A 26,897-nucleotide genomic window follows, 5' to 3' on the forward strand; every position below is an offset into this window, starting at 1 on the left:
AATGCACACAGGTCACTAAGAAGCCATATCTCTATCTCCTGCTTTATACTCTGCTTATTCATAGGCAATTATTACTCTTATTTAATACTGCAGGAGTGTCCTGAGGTGCTAATTGGACTAGAGACCCACATGTAGCTGGTACTGCACAAACATCAGCCATTTTAATCTGTGCAGAGTGGCTGAATAGATTTAAAATGCCAATTTCATTACACAAATAAAAATCGTATGTGGATTTCAACAGTTGCCTGTTAGAACAAATTCCTTGATGAATTTGGAATGAATAGAAAGGACAGTACTCGGGATTTAAAGATATGGGTCTTATTTTGGAACTGCTAACAGGTTTTTTTCCCCTCAAATTGTCCAAATAAATACGTAAGGAAGACAGCTGACATAAAACATCAACGAGGCAAATGCACAACTTCTCAATATCCAGTAATTGAAAGATTTGCAATTCTGCTACCAAAATGAGTGAGATGTAAATATTTGTCCCTGTGCCTGGAGAACTACTGAACCACCAGCAGTGCCAAATGAAACATTTGCTCAAATTAAACTGCAAAGCCCAGGAGACTCAAGTAACCAAAAAATATGAACTGTATCCCTCGAAGCTGTTGCCAATTTGTTTTTGTCCAATTTCCTTGGATTTTCAACACCTCTTTGAGCCAACTCGAGTTACTCCTTTTCACATTTCACAGAGAAGTGCTGCTGTTTAGTGCAGTTCTAGGAGAGGAATATTCCCATTTATTCCCAGATATTCCCATTTACTGGATGATGCCATGGCAATGGGTGCAGCAGGCAGGGAATGAAGGCACCACCCCTTAACGTGTCACCATCCTGCTCCTGGGTGGTTGCTGGATTTAGTGACACTGATAGAATGGATGTCTCCATTTCAAGAGCTGATTTCTCAAGTGGCACAGAAGATCTCACACCCCAAGGACAGAGGTGGCATTTCCCCCTTTTTTTTTTTTGAAAGACAGAGGGGGAAATATCCCTGACCCACCTTTCCCAGTTTCAGCTCAGTGAGCAATGCTGCCACCTGAAGAAACACAGATTTTTTTTCCTCTTAAGCTACCTTGAGCAAGGAAGATACTGAACATCCTGAGCCCTGCTATGAAATCCTTGCCTCAATAGAAATTTTGCTTTGTCTTCAGTGTATCCAGGGTTTGATCCAGAACTCCTTGTCCACTGCATGTCTGAAGTGAGAGACCGAAGGCCCAGTTTATTATTAATCACATACATTTTATGACTGAACTGGATGATCCTAAAAAACCTTTCCCATCCTAAACAATTCTATATTTGCAACAGCTAAAATACTTGGCTCTGTACTTTTTTTCCTCGAGAAACCAGGAGAGAGCCCTTTCCTTCACATCTGCTTGTGTTTGGTGTCTGTCAGAACTTCCCCTTGTCATGGAGTGAATAACTGGGATCGTTGTGACAGAGGAGAGGCTGCCCACCTGCAAACAAAGCCATTCATCACAGCTCCAAGCACAGACAATTTTATCAGCCCTGATGGGAGATCCTGCACTGGCCCAGGATAAAACAAAGTAGCCAAAGAGGGAAAATTCTTGGCTGCCTGTGCTTCAGCAGCAGTGCCCAAACATCTGGATCTCTAAAGCTGGTCTCACAGGATCTCTGGGGGGTGTTTGTGCAAAGGGAAGTGCTGAGAGCCCTCTGGTCCATCCCAAAAACCATCATCATCCAAACCCCAGCCATGGCTCCTCAGCCATACCACTGGGGGAAAGCCCTTTATTGACAAACCTAAGCACCAGTGTTTTATTGGCTTTATTCTGGGGGTTTAGATGAAAATCCAGCCAGGATTATGCTGATCCTCCATTTGTTTGTTTAAACCATAAAAGTATTTCCTGAGAGCTGAAACCAGGGGTTTAACACAACAAACTGCAAATACGTTTAGCTACTGTGCAGACCCTCTGAAATAAAGCTACAAAAAACATAGCTACTTAAAATCCAGCTACTTAAAACCTTACATTTTTAATTCCCTTGTTGTACTTGTTGGAGATGTGCAAACAGGCAGCCAGAATGCATTTTTGAGTCTCTAATATCTTGACACGTGTCTTAAGATATTTAAATATACAAACTAACTGTTTATCTGGAAAAAATACCTGTTTATAGCCAGTAAAATCAGGGTGCCTGGTTCAGAGCCATTCCTGGAATGGGGAGGGGGATTGCTGGATGCATAGGAATGGGAAATTTCAAAACTGTATTAGGCATTTAAATAAATAAAATTCCAGAGAACAGGATTTGCAGCATGTCAGTGGCTTTGACACAGATGATGTGCAATTTATCACACAATGTTTAAATTGATACAATTTAAATTGATATCATATTGACATAAGAAGTGTCAGTAATTTAAATTTTAAGAAGGAGAAAAGCTCCTGGTTGTGTTGCCAACTTGAAGAAGAATCATTAGATCTGTGCAAAATTAATGGAGTGCAGGAGGTGACTGCATCCTCTCCCTGCCCAATTTTTCCTTGAGGAATCCTAAAGGCTGTGCTTTGATGCCTCCACAGGAGAGCACAAGGGAATAACTGCTCCATTCCTGACTTTTGGTGTTTCAAACACCATTTTTTACGTGAACGCCTTTCGTTCCAATAACCATCACGGAGGAGTTCAATGCTGCACTAACAACAAAAAAAACCCCTCACCAAGAGACTCCAGCAATTCCAAAAAAAGCACCAACAATCTGCAGCAGCCGAGGCCGAGCTTGCAGCTAAAGAAGAGATTTTAAACAATTACCAAAGCAGGGCAGTGATATCATAAAGGCAATTTCTGCGCTAGCTTGTTTTCTGCAACTCTCCCTGCCTCTGAACAGCTAGAACAGATAATAACTATTAGTAAATCAAACTCCTGCAATATCCAGCTGTGCCTCCCCCATTTACATACAGATAGAATGGGTATATGTTTTTAATATGTATGCCAGGCGTAGTTTTACCACAGCTGAAGTGCACGCTACAAAGGAGGAGGAGAATGGGAATGGAATCAGCATGAGATAATAAAGTGGCCTAGATAAAGTATTAGCCAGCGATTGATCTCAAACAGGGGATGCTGCTTCTCTCTGACCTGATTACTTACTATGCATAGATTCCATTAAATAGAGCTTAGGATGGAAAGCTTTGGGAAAATACCATAAATACAGGCACAGCCCCAGCCTGGCTGCTTCCCTGGACTCTGGGCATGAACAGAGCTTAAACCTCCCTGGCTTTAAACAGGGGTTAAACCTTCCCTGGGTTTATACCAGAATCTAAACCTTCCCTGGGCTTAAATCAGAATCTAAACCTTCCCTGGCTTTAAACAGGGGTTAAACCTTCCCTGGGTTTAAACCAGAATCTAAACCTTCCCTGGGTTTAAATCAGAATCTAAACCTTCCCTGGGTTTAAATCAGAATCTAAACCTTCCCTGGCTTTAAACAGGAGTTAAACCTTCCCTGGGTTTAAATCAGAATCTAAACCTTCCCTGGCTTTAAACCAGAATCTAAACCTTCCCTGGCTTTAAACAGGGGTTAAACCTTCCCTGGGTTTAAACCAGAATCTAAACCTTCCCTGGGTTTAAATCAGAATCTAAACCTTCCCTGGGTTTAAACCAGAATCTAAACCTTCCCTGGGTTTAAACAGGGGTTAAACCTTCCCTGGGTTTAAACCAGAATCTAAACCTTCCCTGAAGTTAAACCTTCCCTGGCTTTAAATCAGAATCTAAACCTTCCCTGGGTTTAAAAAGGTGTTAAACCTTCCCTGGGTTTAAATCAGAATCTAAACCTTCCCTGGAGTTAAACCTTCCTGGTTTAAACAGGTCTTTAAAACTTCACTGGGTTTAAACAGGAGTTAAAAATTTAAATTACTGATGTTTCTTATGTTGATACTTTATTTAAATTCTTATCAATTTTAAAACATATTTTTAATCAATTTAAAATATTACGTTTTAGAAATTTAAATTATTAAAATAATAAATATTAAATGTATCAATTTAAACATTGTGTGATAAATTGCACATCATCTGTGTCAAAGCCACTGACATGCTGCAAAACCTTTTCTCCTTTGGTATTTTATTTATTTAAATGCCTAATACAAATTTGAAATTTCCCATTCCTATGCATCCAGCAATCCCCCTCCCCATTCCAGGAATGGCTCTGAACCAGGCACCCAGATTTTACTGGCTGTAATGGATATTTTTTCCTCAGATAAAACAGTTAGTTTGTATATTTAAATATCTTAAGACACGTGTCAAGATATTAGAGACTCAAAAATGCATTCTGGCTGCCTGTTTGCACATCTCCAACAAGTACAACAAGGGAATTAAAAACAGGAACAGGAGTTCAAACCTTCCCTGGGCTGCCACAGCACAACTCCTGAATAAACACTGCCCTGAGAGCCAGAAAAACTCTGTGTTTCTGGCAAAAAACACAACTGCAAAGGGGAAAAATCTCTTTATACAGAAGAATTGTTGAGATTTTCATGTTAGAAAGGGAGGGGACAGACAGAGAGGAATGTGCTGTGCAGTCTTCCCTGTGATAATATAGGAATATATTCAATTTAATTGGCTCTCTGCCTTTCTCTTAAGAGAGAACAAACTGGAGATAAAGGAGCAGCATTTTAGAGTAAGTTCAGAATGACCACTGGTAATTCTGAGGTTGTTCCTTTCCCTGAATGGACAATTTTTTCCTCATTGCTTGGTGAAATTCCTTATTTCACTGCTGTGGAACAAGTCAGTGGATTTGATTACGCACACCCAGAGAAACCAATGGGATATCTTGTTTTGGGCATGGCTGCATGGAAGAAAGGGCAGTGAGTAAATAAATAATAAAATAAATAAATACAGGAGCCTGATCCACCTGCACATGGACACCTGTGGTAATGAGAAACCTGACTTTGAACAGGAATTTCCTCCAGCCTCGGCTTTGGCCCTGTTTCCTGACAAAATGGACATTTTGGGTTTTATAAAAAGAAGCTTTTTGCATGACAGGCAGAGGAAATCCATCCCAGGACTCTGGTGCAGGTGCCAACCTGGCACTCCAGGTATTGGCACTCAGCTCCTCAAATCCACCTAAAACCCACTGATTTTCAGCAGAGGAGGAAAAGATTCATCTTCTGCTCCCTTCAACTTGTTTTCAGTCCTTAATTATCCTAAACTGGGCACAAACTAGTGACTTCCAGCACAGCTGTGTCTGCAGGGGAGGAGGAGATGCTCTGGTTTGTCTGCAGGTGAGGATGGCAGTGTGTGACACCTCCCATCATTGCTGGAACACTGCTTTTAATTAAAATAAACCAACCCAAAATGCAGTGAACAAGGTGAATCCCTGCTCTGGTTTAAATCAGTGAGAAGGTGACCTTGAAGATCCAGGGTTTCGCTGCATCCCTCTGTGCATTCCTTCCATCCACCAGAGCCACGTGGCAATTTCAGCAAGATGGAATTAAAGGATGCACTGGTGAGAAATTCCAGAATTCACAAGGATTTTTGTGCCCAGGGAATGTGGCACTCAGTGCTCTGCTCAAGGTGGGGCTCAAATGGACTCCATGACCTTGGAGGGCTTTTCCAACCTCATTAATTCCACGATATTTAAAGTTTTGGTTTCTTTCTGGCCCTGTTTTCCAGCAATTAGAAATTAATTTTTTCACACATATTTAGGCACAGATATGCTGTGTGTATATCTGTGTACACAGACACATAATGTTAATGCATATATTCATATTAATTTTATAAATAAAGTGCTCCTTGAGAAGACTGGGGAAAAGCAAAAATATAAAGGGTTAGACTCTATAAGTATATAATATATAAAAATAAGTACATAAACATTATATAAAGATTAAGTATAGACAAATATATTATTAATAATATAATACAATTAGATAACATATACTTATTAATTATAAATATATATTTATATATAATGTGAAATAAAAATATAAATATATACTATATATAATATTACATATATCCTCTATAAAATAAAGGAGTGAGCAGCTCCTGTTCTACTACTCGTTGTTGCAAGCTCACTTCTAACTGACTAAAAAGGAGGTGGAAAAAAAATGCATTAAATTGTTTAAAAAGTAGGAACGCTTCTTTTTTATTTATTTATTTTTTTTTTTACCCAGAGGCGCCGGAATTTCCAAATAATTTCACAAAACACCTCCTTGAAAGGGGCCCAGCACACTCCAGGGCATGTAGTTGTAAAGATAAATCTGTGCACTTCCCTGCTACTGCAGGCACTCACCCTTTGGCCTCATTTTTATGGCTCTACACCCTGGAGTGGTGTTATTGCTCACAACCATCCCCACGCACACTTCTGGGGGGCGCTGGGATCTGCAGATGTTTTATTTATAAGTGGCAGGCCTATTGCATCACCAAAATGTGCATTTGCAAGCAGAGAGAGAGGTTTTCTGAAAGCCCATTCCATTGTTTTAATAGCTGAGGCACCCAGCCATGGCAGAACAGTGCACGAGGTAAATGTGGCTGCAGCTCCAGAACCTGCTCCAAGTTTTCTCAGATGTGACTAACTGCAAGAATTTCCCAGCCATCAAAAGTTCATAAAAAAGACAAAAATCAGCCTTTGGTGGGAGAAAACCCCAAGTGGAGGGGCTCTGATAAACTTTAAGGTTTCATTTCAGCGAGGTGTTTAAGCAGGTGCCCAACTCCAAGTGCAGATTTGGTGGAGTAAATATCCCTAAAATGAGATTCACAGTTAAATACTTTCCTAAGCAGGAAAGAGACTGGTCTGGATTGTGAGATACCTGCCCCTGGGCATCTTCACAGATTAGCCTTTAACTAGAGAATTGCTGCAGTAGAAAAACTTGTTTATTCTCACAGAAGCCATGAGAATATTCTCTTTCTTGGAAACAAGAAATGAGAGGATGCACCAGTGTCTTGATCCTGTTAAAATCCTTTACAATTATTCCTGTATTCCAATTATCTCAGTCTATTCCATGCCCATATGTATATTCATTTCAAATAAACATGTATATTAAAATGTATATTTAATTTCAAATAAATAATGATGATTCTAGAGAATCTTTCAAGTTACAGCAAGCAGAGTATAAAGGAAAGTAAGGAAATTTAAAAATTAAAGGTGTTTGACATGAGCCAGAGGGGGACTGGGAGTCTACATAAATTGCTGTAAATAGCAATAATTAATAATTGAAAAATGACAATTGTACAAGAAGTGGGCTCTGAGCTCAGATTCCAATCCTGAGAGCCCTTCCATGGACACACCTCACCAAATATTCTCATTCTCCTGCAGCCAATCTGCTCTCATTTTACATGACCATCACTGAAAACAGTGGCTCTTGCATTTCATTAAAATACATATTTGAACCCCACTCTCTGTTTCCAGTCTTCACTTTTGGGAAGGTTCAGGCTGGCAAATGCTGACAAGGAGTGACCTACATTAAGCTGTAATCCCTGGACATCCAGACTGGAAGAAAATGTGTATCAAGCATCAAAATGGTTTTGATTGAAACTCGATAGTGGCTGTGAAAGTTCTGAACTAACTCCCCAAATCACAAGTGAAGGTAAGAGCAAAACAACTTTAGAAGCACAATTCCACCTCTGGTTTGGGTGCAAATATGGAATTGCTGCACAAGCAGGAAGAGTTTAGAGAGAAATACACTCAGCACACTGAAAAACACAGGAAAAAAGAGAGAAATTTCCATGTAAATGACCAAAAAATATTCACTGACAAATCCAAACTGAGGTTTCACTCACCATTAAATCTTCTGGTGCCGGCCTTTCCTTTGGCTGCTTCTTCATGCTGTGTCATAAAACAAAATGTTTGTATCAAAACAACTGCTTGTTGATTTGAAATGTTGAAATGTTGAATTGTTTTATTTTAAATGCTGAAATATCAAATTGTATTTTATCTCTTTTATCACAGAGTAAAGAATTTCAGGCTATTTCTTAAATTTATCAGGTGCTGATGGGAGACAGGGCTCCCAACAGTAACCAAAATATTAATTGTGGGTTTTTCCTCCCCCCAGGCTTTCCTTAGGGGGTGTAGGGCTCCACACTGTTTAGAACCATGAAAAGTGTGTAAATACAGAGATCCCCAAAACCCAGGAGCTACAGAGAGCTGATTCTCGTTTTTCCAATTGCATTTTATCCCTTTTATCACAGAATGAAGAATTTCAGTGTATGGGACACAGGGCTCCTAACATTCCCCAAATATTAATGGATTTGTTTTGTCCCTCCCAGCCTTCCCTTATGGGATGTGGGGCTCCACACTGTTTGTAACCATGAAAGGTGTATAAATACAGAAACCCCTGAAAAACAGCAGGTACAGAGACCTGATTCCCATTTTTTTCAGCTGTATTTTATCTCTTACCACAGAGTGAAGAATTTCAGTGTATGGAACACAGATTCCTAACATAACCAAAATATTAATGGGATTTTCCTCCCTCCCAGCTCTCCCTGATGGGATGTAGGGCTCCACACTGTGTGGATTTCTGTATTTACACCCTGTGAAAGGCAGGGATTATGTATTTGTACATCTGATTTGTATTTGATATGTATTTTTAAACCCATTTGTGTAGATTTCTCTATTTACACACCATGTAAACACAGAAACCCCTAAAAACCAGCAGGTACGGAGAGCTGATTCCCATTTTTTCTGGGGATTATGACACAGCTCAACACAAAGAATCATCCAAACAGGTGGGAAATCCAACTCCACCTCCGAACACGCAATACCTTGGGGTTCCTACCTTCACTTTCCCCCATTTATTTCCATTACCCTGCAGGGTGATAGTTCATTACACAGCATTAACCTGCTTACAGGATCATGTTTCCCATGCAAACAGTCCTGCTTTTCCCTGCAACAGGTGCAATTAGCTCTGGAGGCCGTGCTTAGCTGCGTGAGGGAACACAATAACGCGGCACAGAGGTGACCACCAGGAGCTGCCTGTGGACTAATTGGATTCTATCCAAGCAGCCAGGCTTTATGGAGGGCCTGGCACAAAGTCTGGGATGCTGCTCACTTGACATCTCTCAGGGTTGTTCCAAATTGATTGCTTAAATAAGATATAGTTGCTCCTTATTTGGTTTTTTTTTTGTTTTTTTTTTTTTTTTTTTTTAAGCAGTAATTCCCCCCATGGCAAAGCACAGCTAATAAAGCACCGGGTATAAAATACCAAATGAGCTGTGCTGTAAATCGGAGATATTAAGGACACAATTTACCTTCCCCTACAAATAACTCCGAGCCCCTCAGATATTGAAGTCCCACGAGCTGTGTGAGGCAGCAGCTCTAATCTGACAGCCCAAAGTAGCCCTGTCCCCAGGGAGAGCCAGCCTATTAGCCACCATCACTCCTGCTGCAGGTTGACATCTGGGGGGATTTCAGCACAGGCTGTCCCTCCCTCTGCCTCATTCTGGCTTTTTGAGAGCAGCCTGTCATCGCTATTTTGGGAGGATAAAAGGAGCTGGAGCTCCACAGCCCGGCTTGTGCTGCAGAACCCTCCAAATACCCTCGGTCTTTGTAAGCTGAAACCACTGAAAACCGAGGCCTCTGTTACACAAACTTTAATTATTTAGTTACTTTAATTAACTGCTCATCAGCCTGCTTTTTGTGGCTGTATTTGTTACAGGCCGTGGCAGGCCTCAGAGATACTTTCTGCTCTGTGAGCTGTCCAGAATTCAGTTTTATGGGGTCACTTTTGCTGCAGCGGCCCTGGCGTGTGGCAGAAAACCCCAAAATGTGCAAAGCCCAACCTGTGTGGGGCTGGGGGCTTGGGAGAGGACAAGGACCCATCCCTGGAGCAGGACAAATCCCTGGGTAAAGACACATCCCTGGATTCCTGCTCCCGCTCTGGTGGCTCCCTCTGATCTCACCCAGCCCTGCAAGGGGGGATGTTTCTCCCTCCAACACTTCCTATTTTTACAAAATTCAAGCTTATTTCTCCTGCTGTGCATAAACAGCTCCCCTTTTAAAATTATTTTTGGATTTTGAGGCATGTGGGGCATTAAAAAGAGATTTTTCCCTTAGCTTTGCTTTAGGATCTCTTACCTGCCAGATTTGTATCCTCTACTCGCTCAAGAACCGTATTCTTTATTCTACAACCTCCTCTTCTCCCCAGTTCTCCTTTAATTTAAAAGGTTTCCAATGAACTATTCCGTTTTAAGGACAGCAAATATACCCAGTGGTGTGTTTTAAACCACGGCTCTCAGTAAAAATTACTTACTGAGAAACAGAATCCATGGGATGGACCCAAAAGGGACAGGTAGGAAACGCTCCAGGCACAAAATCCACTGAGATGAACCCAAAAGGGACAGGCAGGAAAGGCTCTGGGCATAAAATCTGCAGGGATGGACCAAAAAGACACAGGTAGGAAATGCTCTGGGAACAGAATCCATGAGATGGACCCAAAAGGGACAGGTAGGAAATGCTCTGGGCACAAAATCTACAGGCATGGACCCAAAAGGGACAGGTAGGAAATGCTCTGGGAACAGAATCCATGGGATGGACCCAAAAGGGACAGGTAGGAAATGCTCCAGGCACAGAATCCAAGGGACACCATGCCCTGGGGAACTGGCTGTGCCCAGCATGCCACCCCTGCTGTTTATTTTAACTAAAATGCCAGTGAGGAGCTTTTTCCAACCCATCCATCCCTCCCAGGGGCTGCCAGCTCAGCTCAGTCCATGCTGCAGGATCAGGATGGGCATCCAGCACTTCACACTCATTTGGGAGGTGATAATTTCTGCATTCACAAGAGATGACGGGCCCATAATGGAGAGAAAGCTCATTAGGAGAGGGGAGGAGAAGCTGATGAGCTGCTCTGGAGCCACCAGCGTCCCACTCTGGTTATTCCAAACTCTCTGGGCTCAACCAGGCGAGGGGAGAAGTTGTTCCAAGATCAGCATAAAAACCTGGACTGTGCAGCTCCTGTCCTGCAGCACAGCCATGGGACAAGGGGCTTTTGCCTAGGAAAATGTTACCTGGATGGAAGTAAAGGTTAAATCCTATTTTTCCCCCATTTTTTAGGGCATATTTTTCTGTTTAATTCAGGTATTTGATCTGCTGGCCATGGCCACACCTGGGCTGGTTTGCTCTGAGGAGGTGAGGAGGAGATTTGGTGTGGAAGGGTGGAGATAAACACACTCTGGATCTCAGGATGGAAAGGAGATGGAGCATCCCAAGGATTTTAGTGGACACAGATTTATCAGACATTTGCCTGAAAAACGCAAAGCCTTTTGGGAGGCTCAAGGAAACCAAGGTTGAATCTTGAGGATACCTTCCACTAGACCATGCTGCTCAAGCCCAGCATGTGCAGACAAAGCTTATTTGGTATCCTGAGGTTTCCCAGATGTTGTCTGACACTCCAAGAGATGGGAATAAAGGGAAATAAAGCAAAGCTACACATCTGTACCCAGCCTGAGTGATGGAATATGGTCACATTTGCTGCACCCCAGTGATCTGCCTGATTTCCCCACCCACAAAATGAATTCACACTATAGAGGGAAAGACAGCAGAAATCCAAGATTTTAAAGGAGTGAGGAACAGATCTTTTCAATTCTGACTGGGAGAAGGTTCTTTCCTTTTCCTGAACTGCCAAACCTTTTGACCAGTGTCATAAAGACCTTGATACTAGGGATGATGCCAAAACAGCAGTGAAGACACAAAGGGATCTAAGGACCCATGGAAAATTATTCCCAGGACTAGCTGCTTTCCTAAAATCCAAGGAATAATTCCACAGCTGGGATGTGCTGCAGGAGAAGACCCAAGCAGTATTTCCATGACTGGGATCTGCTGCAGAAGACAAGAGCAGCCTCTGATTTCTCCAAGCCAGCTGTGCACACCGAGCGAGGGAAGGGCAAGAGGAAAAAAGTTTGAGTGATGCCTTTGCCTTGTGAATAATGAACAGTTCAAGGAGGTCAACCCATTACAACTGCAACCGTTTAATTATTAATTATGCACAATCTATGAGCAAAAGGACAAGTTCAGAATGTTTAATGGGTGGTAACTCCGACTGGACCCTCTCTTGGCATTTTGTTATTAGCACTTGTCAGCAAGGTGCTCAGGCAGAAAGACAAAAGCACAGCGGCAGAAAATCCGAGCTGGAGGAGGAGGGAGGGCTTTAAACTTCAAACACTGCTCCTAATATTTAATTTATAGAGTGCCAGAGCTCTGGTATAAACCTTATTGACTTCCCTGGAGTCAGGGGAAGCCACATTATCCAAATGAAGACCTGAGAATGAGCGTGCTGAACAATCCCTCCCGAAATCTCTCTTTCAAAGGCAGCAATAACATCAGGATCTGGATCTTCCTTTTTTCCCCTCAGAGGTCTGAACAAAGGAAGAAAGAACATCCTAAGAGCATGTCCAGAAGCCAATCCTCTGGAACCTTTGCAGTATGAGCTTGAATTACAGATCCCAGCATTATCCTCACTCACTCCTCCAACTGATTATTTGGAACTTCTCCTGCTCTGTTTGCTCTCCCTAAGCAGAACAGTGGCACAGATGCTACTGAGGCTCAGGAAATAAACAATGCTCAACAAATCCACAAATAAACATGAATAAGGTACCTTCCTCCTTTTCCTGTCCAATTTTCAGGTTTACATGGATAACCTCAAGAAGAAAATTCAACAGATACAGTCTGGAGCTGCTTATTTTGTTTTGGAAACACTCTCAGGCCCGTGAAATTTGGGAGTCATTCCTGACTGGCAACAAACACCAAAAACCTTCAGGCTTTCCACACCTTCAGAGGTCTTACCCAACACACAATTCCTTGAGAGTGAAATATTTCTCAGAACATATTTAAATGCCTGAGATTTATCACATCCTTCCGCAGGAGAAATCCCACAAGCTCCCTAAGTGGAAAACCAGGAATCACAGCTTTCCCTAAGCATCCAAGGAACATTTCCACCACTGGGATCTGCTGCAGGAGGAGACAAGAGCAGCCTCTGATTTCTCCAAACCAGCTGTGCACAGTGAGTGAGGAAACAGGAGAAAAGTTGGAGTGATGCCATCAGGGTGGTGATGGAAAACTTGGGATCAAACCCACGTTCCTCATCCCTTGGGGCCAGCCCCACAGATGGAACGACGGACAACTGCCACCAGCACGTCCTGCAAGAACCTGCCACCAACAGAGGCTGCCCAAAACCGAGCAGGCTTCGTTCCTGCTGCTCTGGGAAGGGTTAAATGTTCCTGTTCAATCTTTCCCCTCAGCTCTGCTTGTGCAGAAGGAGCTGCCATGGTCCTGTGGCTCCACGGCCACAGGAGGGAAGTTACCAGAACCCAGCAAAGCAAACCCCAGCTCCTCCGTGCTCGGGGTCCCCCGGCGCTCCCTGCCTGTGGAACGAGCATCTCCTCTGGGCTCCTGTCCTGGCTCCTGCACGGATGCTGAAATGGCAGCATCTCATAAATAATGCCTGGGCTCTGCAAAGCCTTCCTGCCTTATCACTTCAGCCTCCAAAACCTCTAGAATTACAGAATTTTTAGGCTTCTCTCGTACTAAAGCTTTCAAAAAATGTATTTACTTTTCTACAGTAGTTGCATTTAATTTTGTGGCCATATAGTGATTTTTAATTTTTTTTTTTTTTTTTTTAGAAAGATAAGTTTTAGATGCACCATACATGCTGCCAGGTGCAATTACAGGTAATAAATGCACTGTAGTTCCCAGAAAATGGTGAGTTGGAGGGAACCATAAGGATCACCAAGTCCAACTCTTAAATGAATGGTCTTTGGCTACAATGAGAGTGAATGACATTATTGTACAAACTCAGATTTACTCTTACAAGGACACTTTTCTTCCACAAAAAAAAAAAAAAAAAAAATCTATACATATATAAACAAAATCCATTTCCCAAATTAGACTTACTCCTTCCAGACCAACTTTCTTCCACAACATTCCTAAAAAAACCTCACTCTCTATATAAAAAACAAAATCAAAGCCCGACTTTTGATTTACTCTTACAACTTTCTTCCACAGCATCCCTAAAACAATATCTCTATATAAAACAACAACAAAAAAAATCTATTTCTGCCTTTCCAGCCAATCTACTTCAAAAGGCCTGAAGAGCCCTAATGCAGAGGATTTCTGACAAGTAACAAGTTGGCAGCAGCCAGCGGTGGCTGGAGGTGGCTCCGAGGCCTGGACTTGAAAGAATTCCTGGATTGTTCCTGCTCGGCTCCCACCCCGGGCAGGAAGGTGAAGGATGATTACATCTCTGCACCTCTTGCTCTTTTCTCAGTAGCAGGTGCCAAAAGTGACAAATGATCCGTGGGGGCATCTCGGTGTGAAGTTCTGTGTGCACAGGAAACTCGTTTATCTGCAGAGCTGGAGCTGGGCACGGGCAAGGAGCAAAGGCCAATGTTTCATCCCCAAGGCACAGCCTACCTCAAAACCTCAAAACCTCCTGAGGACCAGCTCCTCTTCCAGCTGGCTGCTCCTCCAATTCCTGGGAAGAGCAGAATTCCTCTGCTGGGAACGTGGGTGGGTGCTCTGGTTAAATAAGCCAGTGGGTATTGGGGTTATTTGGTTGTAGCTACTGGGGGATATTTTTCAGAGCCCAGAAAAAGGGAGGAGAGAAGTGATTAAGAGCAGGAATAATTCAGAGTATGGGAGACATGGCACTTTCTCCCCTTGCCACGATGGCTTAGATTTTTAGCTCTTTTATACATATATATATATATGCTTTTAAGATTTTTAGCTTTTTATATTTAAAATTTTTAGGGTTTCAGCTTTTATATTTTTCATGTATTTATAATCCTGCAATTCTTCAGTGTATAACTCAAAACTCCATGTACAGTGTGCTGCTTTCCCACTTTGGGCAGACACAACAATTCCTCTCTAGGCCAGGCAATCAAGGACACCTCACTGCCTCGGGCTCTGAGAGATGGAAACAAAAGGGAGCTGGGGAGAGCAAACTTGGGGTAAATTCCTTCATTACCTGAAGCTGTAATTGGAAGATTAACCCCCAATATGCAAATGGACCAAACTTAGGAAAGTGTGAAAACCTGCGGTCCATTTTTTTGGGTGTAGGAAGGGACCAAACTTAGAAAAGTGTGAAAACCTGTGGTCCATTTTTTTGGGTGTAGGAACGTCCTAAATGTACCTGAAGGCCCTTCAATAAACACCACTGATTTTTATTCCCTTACTTTTGTCTGACCTCTGTTTTTAGGTAGTCCCAAAAAGGCACCAGCCAGGCTCTGTGCCTCTGAAGGGCCTGCAAAAACAGGTTAATCCTTCCGCCAGAAGTGTAATTGCTTTTTCTCTCCAACAACCCAAGAATTCCTCCCTCTCCTGGCTGCTCTCCTGTCGCTCATCAGGCAGCAGAGCACGGCAGGTTTGGGCAGCCAGACACACACAGCCACACACCGAGGGGACCTGGCAAAAAACTCAACCCATTTGTTGTTCCCTTCCCTCCCCTGCACCCTCCCGATGCATTTTTATTGCTTTTTCATAAAACACCGCTGCAAATAATCAAGCATGACCATTGACATCCACAAGATTGAGTTTTAGGAACCATTAAATGAGCTTGTTCTCCTGGGAAGGTTCTTGCTCAGGTTGGTCTAAAGGTAATTATTCAGCAATTCCTACCTGTGGTTTTACCTTGTTCCTGTAGAAGTCTCTGAATCTCATACACTGGTAAGGTCACAGTTTCTGTCTCCATAAAACTATTCCTTAAACCAGCTTATCCACAAAACAAATTATTGTAGGTTTGGGTAAACATACACACATGTGTATAACCTATGGAAATCTCCAAAACGCCAGAAATTTCCAGGTTTCCTACATTTAAATCAGTATCTGAGAACCTAAAGAGAAATTCCTAAAGAAAAGAAATTAAATCAAACCTTGCTTCATTCTGAGCTTTTTGGAGGTTTTTTTTTTTTTTACTGCATTTACAGCAGGAGCAAAATGCAGCATGGATTTATTAAGGTGGAGGAATTCAGGAACCCTCCTCATGTTATTTGGTCAAGCTGAACATCCTGGGAATTTTTAAGGCTATTCCAATAAGTAGAGAGGAATATTTAACCCCATTCAAAAAAAAAAAAAAAAAGATAATAGGAACAACTATACAGAAAACATGGATTAAGTGCAAGTTAGTTTTTTTCCACAGGAAAATCTGAAAACATATTGACACTGAAATGCTTCACAGCTCAGCGTTAACACCCCACCAGCTCTTAAATGTTTCTGGAGTAAGGATTTAAAAAGAGACAAAAAAAAAAAAAAAGGAAAAAAAAAAAAAGAGGTCTTTGATTTGTGGAGTTTGGAAAGTCCTTGAGCTAGATTAAACTGCAGTCTTGTGAGACCAAGTATCTCTGTGGGGGCACTTCACAGAAATGCTCAAGAAACTCATGGAAAGCTTCTCTCTGCTTACTCATGAAGCTATCAGGCTAAGGAATCATGAGGACAACTAATTAATTTTTCTTCTCAATTTCTGCCTGGCTTGTTCAACCAGGCAGGTTTTGCAATGCTGCCTCCTGTTTGTACAAACCAGGATTTGCTCTTGGAAGTCTCCCCTCCCTGAGCTTCTGCTGGAATTGAAATAACACAATCATTTAAAACTGCAAAAATCTAGTCCTTTTCCTCCCTCATCCAATACAATTAAAAACAAATAACCCAAAAGCAACACTTAAATCACAATTACAGTGAGACAAGCCACGGCACCTTTGGAACCAAAATTAATTTCTCTCAGGTGAGGAAGAAGAGAAGGTTGGAAAGCAGAGCTGATGTTTAACTACAGAGCTGGAGCCCAAAGTGCTCCAGGGGCTGGCAGGAATTGTTTTCCTAGAAGGGACACTCCAGCTACATAAAGGTTAAACAAAACAGCCCTGCAGAGCTTAAGGAATATTTAAAGGACCCTACAGGATGTATTCCAGCTTTCTGTCTGTCCAACCTTCACCAGAAGCAGAGCAGACACCTCTAAAGCCACGGGATCCAAAGGATGGGAAGCTGAAATGCTGAAAACCACAAAGCTCCTGGGTTTGGGCTTTTGGGATCTTTGCACCCAATGTGCAACCCTTCAGGGAGTGCTGAGCTGAGCAGAGAGCAGCAAAAATGGCATCTTTAGAAGGTGTCAGGAATTCTGCAGCTGGAATACAGGTTGAATTGGTGACTTTAGAGGTATTTTCCAACCTAAATGATTCTGAACAGTGATTTCCTACTAACATATTCTGACAGCAAGATAACAGTGAAGTAAGTACCTACAGTTGGAAGGGCCTTGAAAATAATGTCAACCTACTTCAAGGGATGCAAAAAAAATACTATGAACAGAGCTCTGATTTTCCTGAAAAACCTAATCCCACATTTTCTGCAGAGGTGCAGAACCCAGTAACCCACCAGTTAGCAAACTGGGAATGCAGACCTGCCTCATTTACCTTTCACACTGAGAATTTCTAAGGCATCAAAAGGAAAATGCAGAATTATGATCAATGTTACAGTTCTTGGAATTTGGAAGTGGAATTTGATTTCCTAAGTGACCCTTGCAGATATCAGAACACTTAAGAGGACAGGTGGGTTTTTTGGGATGTTGCTGGAGATCTGGAGGCTGAGCAAGGACCAGGCAGGATTTCTTCTGTCAGCCCAAGAGAAAATAAAAGGGAAATTGTGAGACTGAGAAGTGAGAATGTTAAAAACCTATGGATTCTACCTATAATATTTAGGTTTCAGAGTCAACACCTACATTTCTCCAGTCACAGAATCATGGAATTATCAAAGGTGGAAAAGACCTTCAAGGTCACAGAGTCCAGCTGCCAACCCAGCACCTCCACACTCACCACTGAACCTTGTCCCCAAGTGCCACATCCACACTTTTTTGAACATTTCCAGGGATGGTGACTCCACCACTGCCTTGGCAGCCTGCTCCAGTGCTTCACAACCTTCTCCACAAAGAAATTTTTCCCAATATCCAAACGAAACCTCCCCTGGCCCAGCCTGAGGCCGTTCCCTCTTGTCTGGAGTTGTGCAGAGCCAGAAGGGCCCCCCTGAGCCTCCTTTTCTCCAGGCTCCCTCAGCTGCTCCTGGGGCTCTGGGGTTTGCATTTCTAATTCCTAGTTCTACTCTTTTTGTGTATCTGGAACAGATTCTGACACCAAAAACTTTTAGGAATCGTTTGAAACCGCACCTATTGCTTTGGAAGCACAGCCATCTTCCATGGCAAGTTTTTTGGCTGTACCACCATGAACAACAGGGGCACATCCAGGACATCTTCCCAGGCAGGCTCCTGCCTCCAGCCCCTCTCCATCCCTCATGTGGAGCGCTCTGGAAGGGCTCACACACCCAGCAAGGCGTGTCCCTCCCAAGGGGAATCATCTGCGCTTCCCACGCCGCATTTCCTGGAGCTGGAGACAAACTCAGCCCAGCGCTGGAACATCCAACATCCCAAATAACAGCAGCCTGCCTTTACTGCTGGCTGTGGCAGGAGGAGCTCCATGAGCAGCCAGACCATCCCATCTTTGGGCCAGGAGCAGGGATCTTGTCATGGTGGGAGACTCTGCTCCAATTAGGATTGGTGCTTAAATGAGCGTGGCTTATTTGGAGCTGGATCAGAGCTCACTCTAAGGCACCACATGGTAAAAAATAAAGGTTCTGGCAGGCATGTTTATCCCATCCCCACAATGCTCCTCACTAATTCTGCCATTAAAAAATAATCCCAGCCCCGATGCCATTAGCAGCCCCATAAGATCATTTCTCAACAAAACCCATCAGGCACGGTTTGCTGTGATTTCAGAGGAACCACTGTGCCTGGCTGGTTTTGGTTCAATTGTCCTGCTTCTCAAATGGCTCATTCATCCTTTCTGTGAGTCCTAGAAAACGAAAAAATACACTTCTCAAACTGCCAAAGTGACCCACTGTGTTTCACGTATGTCACTAAGAGTTTAAAACCAGCTCCAAAAATCTCACTACTGCAGAAAACCTAAAACTTCCCAAGAAATTTTTATTCCACAGTGTCCACTATCCCAGGCTGCCCCAAGCTCCATCCAACCTGGCCTTGGACAGTTCCAGGGATGGGGCAGCCACAGCTTCTCTGGGCAGTCGAATTAATTAATCCTATGAATTAATATTAGCTTGGATTCCTGATGTGTTTTGGTGGAAGTTCTACCAAATCCCACCACCACAAATACAATAAGCAACAAGCAGAGAGAATAAACATCTCAATTTCATCACTTTAAAACATCTCTAGGTTCTCCTGGATCAGGCTCTGAAGTTTTAGCTGGCACCAGGGGAAGGACTGAGGGAATTTTAAGACCTCCTTAGAGCCAAGGGGAAAATCTGACCCAGAATAACCAGTCTTAGAAAACCAGGATTTCTAATTCTGAATATTCCCATTCTGACATCGAGTCTGTTCAGAACAAAGGGATTGAAGCTTAAAGAACTTTCAGCTGAGCTGTCACCTGGAGCTTTAACAGCCCACACTGAGCACCACCTCAGGAGAATGATGATTTCACTTGCTGTGGAACATAAAAAAAAAATCTAAAAAATACCAAAATGCCACTGGTGAAGGTACTCAGATGTTTACAGCCTGCACAAAGCCCCCTGGCTGAAGTTTTTGTGAGAAGGCTGGAGCAGTTCTGATCCTGAGGAGACATGAAAGCTGCCAGAAGGTCACAGAATCCTTTAGGTTGGAAAAGATCTCTAAGATCATCAAGTCCAATAATCCACCCCAACATGAGCTCCTTGGGGCTGTGCTTCAGAACAGTGAGCTCAGATTCAGGCAGCAGCACCCATTTAAAAGGGATTTGTGCAGCAGCAGAGCACATGGTTGTCTTTAACTGACCTCCTTGAGGATGGAGAGGGCCTTTTGCTGGTGGCAATGACACCTCTGGTGCTCTGGAATATCCACAGCTCAACCAAAGGTCTGTGTAAGAGGAATAATGACGGATGGAAGAGGTTAAAGAAACAGAATTCCCTAAAAAGCTCCCAAAGAACCAGATCTCCACCAAGAGCCAGGGCAAGGAGACACTGGGAAAACTTCTCTCGACACAGAGGATCTTTACTCGTTTTAATGTAACTGCACCCCTCAAGGCCCAAATGCCACTTTAGGAAGAAGTTCAGCTCAGCCACCAAGTCATTCCCTACCAGAAGGACAGAAGTGCTCGCTGAGGTGAGCCCAGGCAGCTGGAGACAACAGAAAGGAGGACTTGGCTCATCCCAAGCTCAACAAAAGAGACAGGGACAAGCTGGAAGCAGCTGGATGGCTTCAGACAGGTTTTAGACACATCAGCACCCAGAACTCAACCTGAGGAGCTGGAAATGACCTCCTGCTAGAGGCTGAGGCAAGTCTTTAGAGAGTGGCATCTCCTCTTTTCCTGATGGAACTCCCTAATTAGCAGTACCACCTCATAAACATTAAAAATGAAGCAAACTCCTGTTTTTTAACAGCACACCGTTTGCAGCCTTTAATAAAGGATCCAAGTGGTGATACAGCTATTGAAGAGATTTCAGTCTCTTGGCTTGGATCTGCTTTTTTTTCAGGGAGAAAAAATTTTCCGCGTTCTCAAGGATTCTGGAATAATTTTCAAGCGTCTAGAAGACAGAGGTCTGCCCTCAGCTATCTCCTCATTGTTCAGAGTTGGGTTGGCTCCTGCTACAGCTCAGCTGGGAAGGGATGTGGGAGATACAAGGAGTCTTTCACTCCAGAAACGTGATGTTTTGCCACTGAAATCCAGTCTCCTGCTCACACCTGCATCTCCTGCATCCCAGTATTTTATTGTGGCCTTCTGGTTGAATAAAAATGTTTGGGTGGCATTCAGGTGCTCTCCTGCTTACCCCTCATTTTCTCTCCTTGTTAAAATGCCCTTTTTGCCCATCAAAACCTCCTTAAACATGCCCCCATTGAAGATTTGGTTGTCCCTGTCCCAGCTCATCAGAGGAACAACTCCCACGACGAGGCTGAGGCTCCAGGACCCCGGCAGCTCCGAGCCCTGCCTTGTGAGACACCCAAATCTTGGATAAACTCAATATTTAGAGCAGAAAACCAGCAGAGAGTGGGACCAGGCCAGTTCATGTGTGAGAGCTCCAAGCTGCAACTTGTGCTGGGGAGGATGTTGGGCATTGTGCTTCATTAGGAAACAAAATATAAGCTTTCCACTCCATTAGGAATGACTTTAGGAGTGAAAGCACATAAGACGACGACTCACCTCATCAACAATGCACTGCAATAACTGGAGAGGCTGCAATGGCAAGGAGAGAGGGGGAAAAAAAGTATTAGACTATATGCAATATCTTTACAGTGGAGTGGAAAGAAAAAATCATTAATGCAATAAAATATAGCAAGATTAATCAATGGCAGCAAACTCTTATCAAAACATTGATGCTCAGGATGTTCTATTATTTCTAATGGTACCTAATCTAATACAGGCAGTTAAAGGTTTGCATTTTCTTCAAAATGCAATTTGCTAAGTTTAAAACAAGGCATTCAAGCATGCAGAGGGAGCAGCCATCAGGAAAAAGAAAAGTGAATTTTTTTCTGAACTCATAAAGCTTACCATTAAAGATCCCTGGTTTTTCTGAATCTGAAAAAAGACAATATGTAATTAGCATGTCATAATCAAAATGACTCACTTGGACACATTATGATCACTGAGAGAAAATTATTGCATCGCTGGTGGCAATTTGTGGGCATGTGTTAACACAATTTACATAATGAAAATACACAAATGTTAATAGCTCGCTTCTCATTTATAGGCGAAAGTCAGCAGAATGTTAATTTCACACAACACTTTTTAGTACCCTCCAGGTTGTATTAGAATAGGAAGAAAAACCATAATCCATTTCAAAAGGCTGTTTACGATTCAGATATAAATAATGTTTTATATTGCTAGATTGTGAACACTGGGCTTAATGTTGCAATCATTGCTAATGTTATGAAGCTCACTCTTTTTAAATTAAAAACCGATTTATTTAAAATTGAAATTAAATCATAGTCAGAAATTAGAATTTTGGATTACTGCCAGGCTCTGCTCACAATCCCTTTTTTGTGAAGAAAACTTTAATTATGTGGTTGAAGTATCTACTGCTGCTCAGGAAAGCCTTTAACACTCCACTTTTCCCCAAGTTTTTTATCCAGTTTTCCTTGGACTCTGAGTAGAGCACCACCATCTACGAGATGGGGAAGTTTGGTGAACTTTGCGTTGTTTCAAACTGAAAAGGAAGATTTATCTCCGAGCCTTTCTGAATTTCTGAGCAACCCGGGGGAGAAATCCACCCACAGTTTGCAGTAACAGACCCTCCCACTGCTTCGAGAGCTGCAAAATCTCCTGACCCACATTCCCCTCGATGAAAAAAAAGAAACAAAGGCAGGATCCCGACACAAAGAACGAAACACAAAGCACAGAGCAGGGACTTGGTGTAAAACACTGAATTTTGGGGCGCTGCTCTCCCAGCACTTCGCAATGCACCCCGTTTCTGATGGCTGGGGTAATCCATCACCTGTTTTTCCCCAACACACACAAAGTTGTTGGCAGCCCAACGTAATCGTGATGCAAACAGAACACGAAAATGTTCTTTTCCAACCCCATTCCTTTGCCTTGCCCCTTCCATTCCATACTCTCCCTTGCCAGGATGATGACTTTGGGCTCCCAGCAGCTTTGGGAGCTCTTTCCCCATCCCCAGGCAGGGGCAGGCTCCTCCAGGAACACTTTTCCAGCAGTAAATGCGACAGAGAGGAGGAGGGTGAAGACCAGCACCAAGGAAATAGCTGGTGTTACACACCTCAAGTCTTTTTTACTGAATCAGCAGCACACAAACATAAAGTTCCTGAGTATAATTCTATTTTTTCCAAGGAGGAAAATACAATAGTAAATCGGCAGAAGCAGCCCATTATATTTTTTAATCATCAGTCTTCATCTATTACAATTCAACAGAATAAATCTGCTGGTTTTGCTAATAAGCAAAATATTCCACAGCTATAAAAACCTTTTTTTTTTTTTTTCCCCTACTTCACTTCCAGATGTTAAATGACAAAATAGACTGAGCTTATTCAATAGGGATGATTTGGAGCTTCTTTACATTAGAGCACAGGAACAGTTTTTAGCCAAACAGATCATCAGTCACATTTCCTTCCTGGAAAAATAGCTCTTGTCAGGGAAAGGAATCGAGGTGGGGTCACACGGAGCGGCCCCAACACGGGTATGATTACATCCAATTCCAGAGCAAGATTTAAAATATCATTTCTAATAAAAGCACTCAGCCCTCCTAATGAAAAATCAAGCAACACAAATCCAAGTGTTAGGGAATTCTCCCCGTGACACCGGCGGCTCCGCCGGAGCCCGGCCCAGCCGTGGCCCTGCTCCCACACACGTCGTTACCAGCCTTTATTACACAATTCTGATGGCAACAAATTATTTGGAGATCATCTTCATAAATTTTGCATTGAGGTAGCTGTGCCACTACCTGGAATTGATTCAAAACGCTTAAGACACTCAATTACTTTTTAACACTGTTACCCGGTGTAACGACATCGCCACCGCTTCCCTCGCATCTGATGATGCAACATCATTGTAATTGATTCATTTTCTCAATTAAATAAAGCTCCTGTGCTCTCCTCTCTGCAATGCCACCGAGACTCCCCAGCTAGATGGATTGCCTCTTCTCCCTGCCTTGGATAAATCGCTGGTGAGGCCACGCTCTGCTCCTCCCTTCCCTCCACAAAGCTGCAGCCGTATTTTTCAACTCGGGAGCGGGGCTGAACTTTGCTGTGTTTATATTAGGCAGATTTTTCACTGCTCAGACCACGTTGTTTACCTTTTTCCCAGCTCCCATTACGGGGCAGCTTCAACCACCATAAACCAAAGCCAAGCACAGACAACTTTACGGCCGGGGCTTCTCCTCCTGCCCACAGTTCAGGGAAAGGGAAGCAGCAGCTTTCCTGAGCACTAACAGCTGCTTCAAAAGGGCTCCTCCAAAAATGTTGTCCCGTTTTTGTCTCCTCCCCTAAGCGCCAGGATTTTGTGCATTGCTGGGAGATGAGGGGTTTTGGAGGCAGGTTCACCTTGAGGGATCCCAGGACACCTTGGGAGAGCTGGGAATGTTCCCCTGGAGAAGGGAAGGAGCCAGGGAGAGCTCAGAGCCCCTAAAGAGCTCCAGGAGAGCTGGAGAGGGACTGGGGACAGGGGATGGAGGGACAGGACACAGGGAATGGATCCCACTGCCAGGGGACAGGGGTGGATGGGAGATTGGGAACGAGGAATTCCTGGCTGGGCTGGAATTCCCAGAGCAGCTGTGGCCGCCCCTGGATCCCTGGCAGTGCCCAAGGCCAGGATGGACACTGGGGCTGGGAGCAGCCTGGGATGATGGAAGTGTCCCTGTCATGGCAGGGGTGGAACAAGCTGAACTTCAAGATCCTTTCCCAACTAAAGCATTCCAAGACTCCGCGATCATTCCCCGTCAGAAAAGTCATTTTTAGCCTCTCAGCACCAAGACTCTCTCAGCCATCTCTGAGCCCGGCCCATCACCAACACCTCTTGCCCAGAAGCTTCTCCAACCTTTCCAAAAGCAACTGAAACAGCCTGAACCTGCAGAAATAGCTCTGCTATTTGATATTTTTGAACCTGCCTTGTATTTTCTGTGGATTTACCTACTGCATGTGACAGTTCATGATTTGCAGAAACAGGGAAATAATCAATAAATCTCTCCCATTATCAGAGTATTTCTCAGGCCACGGAACACCAGCAGAACCTGGATAATCCACTCCAGAAAGCACAATCTCCAAAAAGCACTTTTTTTTCCCCCCAAGGTTGGTTAAAAATGCCAAAGTTTGTCTCCTGCTTCATCTCCTATTTAATGAATGCCTCTGGTTATGAAAGGCAACTTCTGACCGACCATCAGGTTATTTTTCTGTCTCCATGGAGATCCTTGGGCTGGGAGGAGGCTGAGAAGACCTCTCCCATCCCCTTCACATTGCAGTCACCAGCACAATCAAGGAAACTCAAATGAATCCACCCCGGGTAACTTGGAGGAGTCACCAGCTACAGCTTTAATTTTCGCTTTTACTCCCTGGAATTAGGACTTGCCCTGGAGCTCTTGTTTGAGAGATTTGCAGGTGACCCAGGGTTAGATCTTCCCATAGCAGTTAACAAATTTTCTCTTTACATATATACTGCTTTTCAAGCTCCTGATAGTGTTTTTTTAATAGAAAAACCCATCTACCAACAAATCATACAGTTATGATTTTTAAGGGAGGCTTCATGCGACAACATTTATTTTCCTGTGGATTTTAAAAGCAGATAGAAGTTATTTTTCATCTGCACAAATGAGGGTTGAGATTTAAGAGCAAAAACTAACATTGTGTCTTACTGACTAAATCCTTATCTCTGCCCTGATATAAAGGTAAAGGAATACCTAAATATTCTGGTTTCCATGAGGGCTTCACCACCATTCCACAATTCCTGTGAAATTAAAGGATGATCTTCAGATATATTTTACAATTTCTTGCAAAATTGCAATTGCTGATACTTCTGCAAGAAGTCAAAGCACCAAATCAATGAGAATGACCCCCCTAATTTGTTCCTGATGTTCTAAACACCCTTCCCCATCCCCATCTGGGGATTTTGCAAATGGCAAACTTCAATCACTGTCACAAAACATTTAAAAAAAAAGAAGAAAATTATTTCAGAATAAAAAAGACAATTCACAACAACCTTAATATTAAATATATTCTTACAATTATATTACGCTGCTTTTCCCCGAGGTCTCCAAACAAATTTATATAAAGAGATTATTTCATCCACCATTGAACTGCAGCCACTTCTCAGAGAAATCTCTTTACCAGAGTTTAGAAACACAATTCAACAAAGTGGGCACGGAAAGCTCCACACTGTTGGAGGGATTGTGGTGACAACAACTCCTCCCAGCAATAATTTCTACACCAGAGTAGGACCAGAACACCCTGACAACACATCCCTTGGTCAACAGGAGTAGGGACAAAGAAATAACCCCAAATTTAGCAAATTGCTGTTGAAAATCTTGGAATGATTTAGGTTGGAAAAGGTCTCCAAGATGTCAGAGTCCAACCATCACTCCAAACCTGTCTGCAGGCCTTGTTCCCAGCACCACAAAAAGTGGGAGAGGAGAACAAAGAAGGGTCCAACAGACACCAAACAAAGAACTGGGTTTTGTCCACCCAGCTCTTGCTTGGTGTCACCCAAATGACAACAGAGAGGAACAGCAGGAGAACTTATTGGACACCGTGGGAGAGGGAAAATGAGCACAACTGAGCAGGAAGAAAATAATGGAATCCTCAGAGGGATCCAACAAAGTCCAAACCCCCCAAAAAACCACAAACACCATGGTGGGATGTCCAGGAAGGACAGGCTGAACCACCCTGGGTGATCCCTCCTCCTTCCCTGTGCCTCAGCCTGGGCATCCCCAGGGAGCTGTGGGAACGTTCAGAGGAGAACCCCGCCAGTCAGAAATCCAGGGAGACCAAAAGAACCTGGAAACAGAGCAAGGACACCATAACCACCACCCCTCCCGCATCCATGCTCCGTGCTCATTCCACTCACAACTGCCCTCAAATCCTGCAGCATGGAAAACCTTTCCAGGAACAAAGCAGAGGAACAAATCTGAGGAGCTGAGAGCCTCCAGCAGCAGCAGGGCTGAAGAGCAGATGAATTTCCATCAGGATTGTCCCTGCTCCTGAGGACACCCCTGCAGGTCCCTTCTGGTTTGGAAATGAACAGGTAAAATGGTGATTGCTGAAATGTCTCACTTTTTGAGCCGTCTAAAAAAATTCAGTTCTTCCTCTGAGGAGCTGCAAAATCAACTGTGATCACTGCAGATGTCACAACTCCAGGGACAGCTGAAAGGGAGTAACCCAGAGCAACAAAAATTTGGGTTCATCAGGGGAGTTCTCTACCCAAGCTGAGGCACCACCATCCTCTCCTGTGACACTGGACTGCCCACAGAGGGTTCTGTTGCGCTCTCAGGAATGAACCCCAAATTTCCATGGGATTGGCAGAAG

General features: G+C 43.3%; 1 protein-coding gene across 2 annotated transcripts in view; it reads right to left on the bottom strand.

The window, feature by feature from the left end:
* Positions 1-26,897, bottom strand: part of MAP2K5 (mitogen-activated protein kinase kinase 5) — a 115,400-nt gene that overhangs the window by 10,119 nt on the left and 78,384 nt on the right. Inside the window, exons 18-23 of one of the 2 annotated variants that reach the window (XM_041469112.1) lie at positions 21,424-21,450; positions 21,069-21,108; positions 12,814-12,825; positions 12,180-12,194; positions 11,592-11,619; positions 7,708-7,753 (exon numbers count right to left, since the gene is read on the bottom strand). In XM_041469112.1, the coding sequence (XP_041325046.1) occupies positions 7,708-7,753; positions 11,592-11,619; positions 12,180-12,194; positions 12,814-12,825; positions 21,069-21,108; positions 21,424-21,450 (168 nt within the window). Of the gene's footprint in view, positions 1-7,707; positions 7,754-11,591; positions 11,620-12,179; positions 12,195-12,813; positions 12,826-20,351; positions 20,462-21,068; positions 21,109-21,423; positions 21,451-26,897 lie in introns of those variants that run through there. The other variant, XM_041469111.1, reaches the window with a different exon arrangement.

The sequence above is a fragment of the Pyrgilauda ruficollis genome, unplaced genomic scaffold, assembly GCF_017590135.1.
Source record: "Pyrgilauda ruficollis isolate IOZ18807 unplaced genomic scaffold, ASM1759013v1 scaffold23, whole genome shotgun sequence".
Classification (NCBI taxonomy): Eukaryota; Metazoa; Chordata; class Aves; order Passeriformes; family Passeridae; genus Pyrgilauda; species Pyrgilauda ruficollis.